The following is a 9,127-nucleotide window of genomic DNA, read 5'->3' on the forward strand; positions in this document are numbered from 1 at the left end:
TGTACCCCCCTGAAATTCATGGGCTGAAGCCCTAACCCTCCAGTGTGACTGTATTCGGAGACAGGGCCTTTAGGGAGGTATTTAAGGTTAAATGAGGTCATAAGCGTTGGGCCTTCAATCTCATAGGGCCGATGTCCTTATAAGAACAGGAAGAGACACCAGAGAGCTCTCTCTCTCCACATGTGCACAGAGAAGAGGCCACGTGAGGACACAGCAAGAAGGTGGACATCTACAAACCTGTGAGAAAGGCCGCACAGGAACCGGCCTGAGCGGCACCTTGATGTTGGACTTCCAACCTCCCAAACAGTGAGAAAATACATTTGGTGTTTAAGCCATCTGGTCTATGGTATTTTGTCATGGCGACCCTAGCAAACTAATACACCTGCCTAGCCCGCTTTCTGACGATGAGTTCAGTTACTGTTGTTATCAATACTGAAGGGTAGTTTCCTCCCCAGTATCTTGGGCATGACATCCAACTCCCCGCATGGCAGGTGTGGGGTTGAAATGAGACCTATGCTTCTTAAACCTTCCCTGATAACAGAAGTGAGGGCACACACCCACCTGGGGACAGGGGCACAACAAGAAAGTTCTGCAGGAATGATTTTTGAAGTCTCATGTTTTCATTTGGAAATGCACACAGGTTTCACATTCTAGTTCATACACAGTTTGCTTTAATTCATATAATGTTCGTAATAACTTAGCAGGGTAGACAACTTGGGATCTAGTGGTCTTTTGTGCCCCGACCACATGACCACCTTACAGTTGGAGAAGGCCTTTGCAAGTCACAAGGAACTGTTCTTTTGTGTATTCTTTTTAAAAAAATCGACCTTAGGGGCGCCTGGGTGGCTCAGTCGGTTAAGCGTCCGACTTCAGCTCAGGTCACGATCTCGCGGTCCGTGAGTTCAAGCCCCGCATCGGGCTCTGGGCTGATGGCTCAGAGCCTGGAGCCTGCTTCCGATTCTGTGTCTCCCTCTCTCTCTGCCCCTCCCCCATTCATGCTCTGTCTCTCTCTGTCTCAAAAATAAATAAAACGTTAAAAAAAATTAAAAAACAAAAAAAAATCGACCTTACAGTTAATCAGCGTGGGGTACGCTACCAAGTGCGTTTTGTATCACTAGTTAACGTACTGAACCACTCTCAGCGAGCTCCTCCTGTGTGCCAGGCACTGTGTCAGCAGAGTGACCACACAGATCCACTCCCAGCCTTCCAGAAGCTTACCTTTGGGCAGCGAAGGTAGACACTAAGCATATAGTCCAAACACTAACTCTTAGAGTTAACAGCACATTGAGACAAGAGCTGTGAAGGAGAAGAAAAGTGGGCTGGGAACGCCAGCAGCATGGGAGAGAGCTCTAGAACATTCTGAGTACCACCAGAGTCCAAGGAAGTCTGGCTCCCTAGGAAGAGGGCTCTGGAGACAGCCTTCTTAAAGGAGGCGTCAGTTATTAAGCATTTTAAGCTAAGCGAATTACCGTCCCCTTGGTCTGTCTGATGAGGACACAGGACATTTCCTACAACCCGGGGTAGGCTAGATCTGGATTTTTGTACTGGGGACCAGACGGGGTGATATTTGACAACTTTTCCTGGGCGGGGGTGCTCTTTGCTTTAGATCTATGATGCGGGGGTGGGAATTGAGGACTAAGGGACATTAGAGGTGCTTCTCTCTGTTTTTCCTTCCTGGTGAGTGCGGGCGCTCTTTGCACACTTGTCCAGGAGTCAGTTAACAGGTGAGAACTGCTTTACAAATCACAACCTCAGTCTCCAAAGAGCCAAACAGAAGCCCCATCCATTTCCTGCCTGCCCTTCCAAGCCCGAAAAGAGAAGGTGTATGCAGTGTTTTGTGCTGGGACCAGGTGGGTGGAGAGCTTGTCCGGAGCATCTTGAACTGGAAGCCACATCCCCTAGAGCGCTGGAAATTCCTTGAGCCTGGCTTTCCCTCTCTGGGAGAGCAGGCAGCTTATCACAAAACCTGCCCACGCGCTCATCACTGATTCGGGTGCCCTAACTGCTTCCACACCCCTCATCACTGTTCTCCCCGACCCCCTTGGGGACTTCAGCACAGCAAACCGGCAGATGGAGGAAAGGTGTGAGATTATCAGGGAGCCAGAGGAATTTTCCATTAATAATAATAGCAACGAGAATAACAACGCTTCTCAAATTGGCACAGCCCCGGCCAGTTTACCGAGCACATTCACACCTGTGACCTCGCCCACTGGCAGAGGCAGCATTTAGGACCCTGGTGTTCTGATTCCCAGCCCTGGGCCCTGCCCACATGCCCAAGCAGGCCACTTCTTTCCAGACAGGCGCCTTTTGGCCTCTTCTTAAGTAGGGTCCCCCTCAAGTGCTGCTCTTTTCTTACTTATGTCAACTGACACAAGCCCTCACCAACCTCTGAAACTTCTACCAAACACACTCTACTCCTGCAAAAGCGTGGGAGCAAGAAGGGGCCTCGCCGACATCATCAATCCAACTTTGTCACTAGTCCAGAGAGGTAGAGGGATTGGGCTAAGGTCACACAGCTTGTCAGAGACACCCACGCGCACACTCACACGCACGCCGGCCCCTCCTTCTCTCCACGCCCTAGGCAGCTGCAAACTTAGGTCACCCGGGCGTCTCGCGGGGCACACGGTAGGGACTTCACGCGGCCCCGTGTTTGGGAGTGTAACCTGCCAACCCTATTTCACTCTTCCGGAGGGGCCTGGTGAGGGGGGGGGGAGGAGCTCGCTTCCTCAGGAATCCCGGGGGGGTGGGGGCGCGGGTGGCATTCTTTCATGAACTTAAGACTCTGAGTGTATGAAACACACGGGAGGCGACTCAGCCCCGCGACGCGAGGGACTAATCTACACCCGGGATGCCCCGGCGGCAGGAGGCACCTGTACACCCTGCCTCGGGCCTCCCACCCACGGCCGCGCGCCCGCTGCGACCCCTCGTCAGCCCCCACCCCGCGCCCTCCCCGTCTTCCTCGCGGGCTCCCGGATCGCCGTTCTCCCTCCCCGCCCCGCGCGGCCGCAAGTGCGGGCGCCGCGGCTCCTCTTACCCCGGGCTCGGTCCATGGCGCCGGCCGTCCCCGGGCGCGCGGAGCAGGGCGCAGCGGCTCCGGCCGGGCTGGCGGCGGCCAGCGCTGCGCTCTCCAGCCCGGCCCCGCGGGAGCGCCCTCCGCGCGTCCCCTCCCCCAGACAGGATGCCCGCCCGGCGCCCCCGCCCGCGCGCGCCCGCCCCTCCACGCCGCTCCCGGAATAGACCCGGAGCACGCCTCGCCCCCTGGGCGGCCGGCCGGTGTCCCGGGTCCCGCACACGCCCGCGCCACGCCCTGCCTTGCGACGCCCCCGCGCCCCTCCCGCTGCGCCCGGGGGGCACCCGCTGCCGGGTTCACACGCCCCGGTGCCCGTGCGTCCCACCCCAGCCGCGACCACGCGGTGTTCCGCTCTGCTCGCCCTCCGCTGGGGAAATGGGGGCTTGCTCTCGCACCTCCCAGCCCATGCCATCTTTAGACTGTTAGAACGTGCCCCCCACTCCCACCCCCTCCCCCTCCGCCATCCCCCCCCCCCCCCCCCCCCCGCCTCTCCGGTGCAATGGAAACCTCTCGCAGCAGCTGCCACTCATTTCCTGGCTTGGGGGTTTATCTCCTCCAGTCGACAGGTCTTTCCTGAGCACCTTCTAGATAGCGGACGGGGCGCTGCGCTGGTGCCCTGTCAATAACGGTGTGACAGAAGAGTGAAATAATAATAATAAAGATCTCCAAAGAGAAGAGCGTCGAAGCAAAGGGGAAACAAGAGAGGATTTAAAGGTGGGCAGGCTTGGGATACTTCCAATTTTTGAGATTCTTTGTGTCTTAACAGATGAAGAAATGCCAACACGGAGGGATACACGTTGTGGAAACGAATGCTTTTAGCATACAAAATTTAGTGCAAGGTCAGTGCGCCCTTTCCAAAATAATTACAGCACGTAGGGAAAATACTGCTATGGGCAGTGTGGTCCGGGAATGGGATTTAAGTTTAAAGTTGTATGAAGAATGTCAACTTCTTTCATCCTATTTAGTGTATCTCTGTGGAAAGAGGTATAATTCATTTACAGACGATATCAAATGTCTACAGTGAAGACCTTTTATAAAGTGAAGTCCAAGCCCAGTTTTCCTCCTACACACCCCTCCTTCCGAAGAGGGGCCAAGTCTCTGTTTTCAGTTTTGACTAGGCAACTCCTTTAACTTAGAACATCCTGGCATTGGGAACACCTTGTACAAAGGCAGAGAGACGAGAACAGGCTGGGAAAGAGTATCCTGCACTTTCCTGGACTGGGAATTATTTCCTCCATTGCTTTTATGGCAAGTTGAAATTAACGCTGTCTTCAAAAAACTGTATGGCTTTTGTTTGTAGGGTGTATACGTGAGCACTCGGAGGAAATGTGGTGTGCTGGAAAAAAAAAAAAAAAACGATAGGATTTGAGTCTGAAAACTTGTGTGTGAGGTCTTGCTCTACCAAGTGAACAAGACTTGTTTGCTCATCTGTGTTTTGGGAGACCTTTTATTGACCTCATAGAGCTGTTGAGAGAGCAAACGAAATGATGGTACAAACCCACTTTTTAAACCATAAATAGCTATAAAAATGTGAGGCAGTGTTATTTTCCAAGTTCCCCTTTGTTCCTGCCTACTTTTCCAATTTGAAAAGGTCAGTTTAAATCCTAAAGCAGGGGTGCCTGGGTGGCTCAGTCGGTTGAGCGTCCGACTTCGGCTCAGGTCATGATCTCACAGTTTGTGAGTTCGAGCCCCGCGTCCAGCTCTGTGCTGACAGCTTGGAGCCTGCTTCTGATTCTGTGTCTCCTTCTCTCTCTGCCCCTCCCCCACTTGTGCTCTGTCTCTGTCTGTCAAAAATAAATAAAATATATTTAAAACATTTTAAATCCTAAAGCAGACAACCAACAATTTACAAGTGGATTAAATTCCCAAAGTTCACTGTTTGAACTCCGAAACACTTGGAAACAAGGCTGTAAATTGCAGTTCGGTTCCCAGGCTAGCCCGTTAATACTTTTAAAAGTGTAATATTTCATTTGAAAGAATAAAAAATACAAAATATAACAATTGCAAAGGCCGATGGAGGTTTTGGTAGAATTTTAAAAGAAATTTCAGAAACTTTCAAGAACTTTGGAGGTTCATCAGAGAATTGGAACAGAGAAGTTAAAAAGACTAAGGAGAATTTACATGTATCTGTGGAATAGTTTATGGAGCGGGATTAACTGAGCTGTGGACCAGGAAAAATGTATAAATGGGAGAACGCGGTCTGGGCACAGTTGGGCTAAGGATTAAGAAGTCTCCGTGAAGGTGCAGGGATTCTGGTTTATATAAATACTCATAATGCCCACTGGGTGGCACTGTTGACTCAGTTGACTGCAGCTTGGTTGCTGTCTGGGTAAGTGAATGAGAAACCCTGCTTGTGGGTTTGGGGCAAGGAGTAACTATATGTATTTTTTCTGTCCTTTTCACTTAATGGGGTCTTTCATCACCACTTTTCATCAGTTCACTGAGGAATATTTGTTGCATTCTGTGCAAGTTCCTGTAGGGAAACTAACACTAAGTAGGACTGGGCTCCGTTCTCAAGGAATCTGCAACCTAGTAGAGGAGATGAATATGTACAAAATAAACGCGTTGCAAATTATTATGTGAAAAGTGCCAGAGGAGAGATATACAGCGTTCTTGCAGTTCATCAAGACAAAGCAAGAGTCTCTCGCTGATCGCAGAGAGAGTGCTGGATGAACCTGCAACGGAGAGATTACATTACAGGCAGAGAAAACAGTAAGAGAAGAACCACAGAGATGGGAAAACGCAGGATACGCCTGCACAACCATTTGGTTTGGCGCGATGGTGGGGTGTCAGGAGGTAAGCGCCCAGTGAAGGATGGGATGGAGGTTGTGAATGCCCCGTTTCCCCCTTCCCTTCCCATATCTGTGCGTGAGTGCGGCCCTCTGACGGGATTTTTCTTGCTCCATCCTGGGTTTGTCTGTGCTGTCTCGAGCGTTATGTGTGGCGAGCTCTGGCTCTGTAAAAAGATATCAAATTTGATCCCTGTGAACAATACCAGGAAGAAAGCTTTCAACTCCCTCGTGCTCTCCCGGTCTTGTGAAAACAAATGATACTCCCCAGTCTCATTCTTAGCTTATCAGGTGGAGCTGGGAAGCCCTGGGAAAGAAGAATTTGGAGGCTGAAGATTCTTTGTCCCAGTGGAAGAAACCTACTCTAGCCTTCTCCGCTGTCACCTTGCTTCTAGACCTGCTTGCACCACGGCCACCAGAGTAAACATTCCTTGGTCGCCCTCCTATCCCCCTTAAAAATATGCGATGGCTCCCCTCTGCCCTCAAGTGCAGAGTCCGAGTCCCTCGTGATGGTATTTGGGGTGCCTTCTGCACTGAGCCCCTTTGCTCAGCACAGATAAGCAGCTCAGGAGATCCCGGCGAGAGCAAGAAAATCCACACATCGGGCGCTCAGACCTGAGATCTCGAACGGACTCTGTGGCCGCGGGAATCTCAGTTCTTCGGTCGGTTCATCAATGCATAGTCTCCTAGTTACTTCTCTCCTGGCCTCTTCCCGCCCCCCCCCCCCCCAGATTGCAAGCACTGTGAGGGTGGGTGCTGGGTCTTACTGCTGGATCCCTACTGCCTAGTGCGGTGCCCCACGTCCGGTAAGTGGTGGTGAGCACTGTGGAGTGAGTCAGTGAAGAATTGCTCGAGGGTGCACGAGACTTCTTTCAGTGCATGTGTCCTGGGGAGGCGGGGGGGGGGGGTCCCATTTATCCTCTGGGACTGCTTGTTCACTCCTGTGTTTGCAGAGGGAAATGAGACTGCAGTGGGGTATTCTGCAAGCCGTCCGTCTCTGCTTCCCAGCCTCACTGCATGCGGCCGTGGGCGTGCGGCCCAGTCCACTGAGCTTCTCCTGGGCTCAGGGCCCCTCGCCCGAGCCTCTTTGTGCAGAGTGAGCCCCAGAGCCCCTTGCTCGGGTGTCTGCCCAGGGCTGGTGGCTGGATGAAAACTTCTCTTGTTCTACTCAGCACAATGTCGCCATTATGGCCCCTACCCAGGGAAATGACACATGTCTGCTGGTCCACCCTGGGCCCCGGAAAGCAGATGGAGAGCCGGGTGGCAGCTGCTGGGAGAAAGAGAAAGAGTTTCACGGTGACACCGTCAGGTTTCTGTTCCAGGGCCTGGGGCTCCTACCTGTGGCCAGGCCACAGGGCAGCTTCAGCGCTCAACAGAGCCCAGTGCCCCGGTTGTGTCTGGGGGAAAAGGAGCTTTTGTTTTCGTGCCCAGATGCCGCATGAAGCCTGTCCCCTCTCTGTGGGTCCTTTCTCAAGAAGAGAGCACTCTTGGCCCCTTAAATGAGGCTCACAGACTGAAGCTCCTGAAGGGCCAGGCAGGGGAGCGGTGTGTGTGAGCAGCCCCGGGGAGCGCTGGGGTCCGTGGCAAAGGAGAGCACTGTTGTCCCGTCAGAAAGGCCAGTAGCCAGCAACCTGGGCCAGCGTGGCCAGCGGGAACATGGGCCTGGATTGGCCACCGCTCCAGACTTTTCAGGAAAACCCGGAAATCCAGATTTTGGTATAGGGTCTTTTGATTTGGGGCGCCTGGGCGACTCGGTCGGTTGAGCGTCTGACTTCGGCTCTGGTCCTGATCCCACGGTTCGCGGGTTGGAGCCCCGCGTCGGGCTCTGTGCGGACAGCTTGGAGCCTGCAGACTGTTTCAGATTCTGCGTCTCCTTCTCTCTCTGCCCCTCCCCCCCTCGAACCCCGTCTCTCTCCTCTCTCAAAAATAAATGAATCTTAAAAAATATGAAAGTCTCTTGGTTTAAAAATGTTGGTGGTGAATTCCAGGTGTTTTAAAACACTGCGAGATGGTCTTAATTTGGCCGACAGATACCTTTGCGGAACCTTGAGGGAAACGATGGCCTCAGGAAGCCTTCTGGAGAGTCTGTCCCTCTGGGTGCCTCCGCCCTGAGGGTCCGAGGCGATGCCCAGCCCCTAACACTGCCCCATAGGCTGACTCTCTTCTGAAAGGCTGCCTGTGCCCTGTCTTCACCTCTAGGCTGCAGGCTGACCCCAGGCTGTTCCAGTCCGAAGGGAATTTCTGAAGCCTGGAACCAGAAAAACTTTAGAGCAGAGAGGAACCTGAGAGATTAGCCAGTATGGTCTCTTTCGTAGCCAAAAGAGGGGGAACGACCTTATTTGAAATCACACAAGACCTAAGAGGCAGGGCCAGGAGTGGAGTCCACGACTCCCGACTTGGTATCACCGGATCCACACTCCTGCCCGCATAACTGTCATTCTCTTGTACTTGTGGCACATGCTGGGGAAGAGTGAGATCAAAGGCATGATCTTCAGCCTCTCTGAACCCCCATGGCTCATCTAAAAATCCAACGACAGCTCCCTCACGCGGGGCTTGTGAGGCTTACATGGGACCGTGTATGGAGAGTGCTTGGTGCCTTGCCTGGCACAGGGGAAGGTTCCCCCAATTCAGCCAGCACGCTGTTTAGCGAGGTATTTGTTGCACAGCGGTCAAATTCATGGCCAAATTCGTGGGCTTCAGGGTGACACATCCCTGAGTTCGGGTTCAGGCTCTGCTACGTACAGCTGCGAAATCGTCAATGGATGACTTATCGAGGGCTCAATTTCCTCATCTGTAAAATGAGGCTAAAAGAAAAGCACCCAGAGGATTAAATGAGATATGTCAGGTGCTTAACTCAGTGCCTGACCCGTTGTCAGGAGTGCGAGTTATTATTGTAATCAATACAGGTTCCCTCCCAAGAGGCTGTCAGATGCTTGTGGAAGTGTTAAGGGATACCGAAATTGCAGCCACACAGCCGGGCTGCCCCCTGCAGGGAGTTTTTTCTAAATCAAACCACTGCAAATGTTGATCAGTCCTGGCAGGTTCTTCGCTGCAAGAACGCCTCATACTCTTAACGTAGGAGCCTTCCAGAACTTCAGCTCCTGTTACCCAAGGGTCTGCTAAGGAGTGGCGTTTTGTACGTGTGGTTAAAAAAATTAAATAGTGCTGCTGTTTTGTCAGAAGGGCAAATCGCTGAGGACAGTTTCTCCTGATCCAGGTGGGCAAGACCCTGTGAGATAGGCGATCCCACTTCTTCTGTATGACAATA

General features: G+C 52.6%; 1 protein-coding gene across 2 annotated transcripts in view; it reads right to left on the reverse strand.

Annotated features, from left to right (window-relative positions):
- The window catches only part of AFAP1L1 (actin filament associated protein 1 like 1), a 61,839-nt gene extending 58,778 nt beyond the window's left edge, over positions 1 to 3,061 (reverse strand). For both annotated transcript variants that reach the window (XM_030329711.1, XM_030329701.1), the window contains exon 1: positions 3,035 to 3,061. In XM_030329711.1, the coding sequence (XP_030185571.1) occupies positions 3,035 to 3,050 (16 nt within the window). In that variant the 5' untranslated portion in view covers positions 3,051 to 3,061. The remainder of the gene's footprint in view (positions 1 to 3,034) is intronic.
- Between the last annotated feature and the right edge of the window lie 6,066 nt (positions 3,062 to 9,127).

Source organism: Lynx canadensis, chromosome A1 (genome assembly GCF_007474595.2).
Source record: "Lynx canadensis isolate LIC74 chromosome A1, mLynCan4.pri.v2, whole genome shotgun sequence".
NCBI lineage: Eukaryota > Metazoa > Chordata > Mammalia > Carnivora > Felidae > Lynx > Lynx canadensis.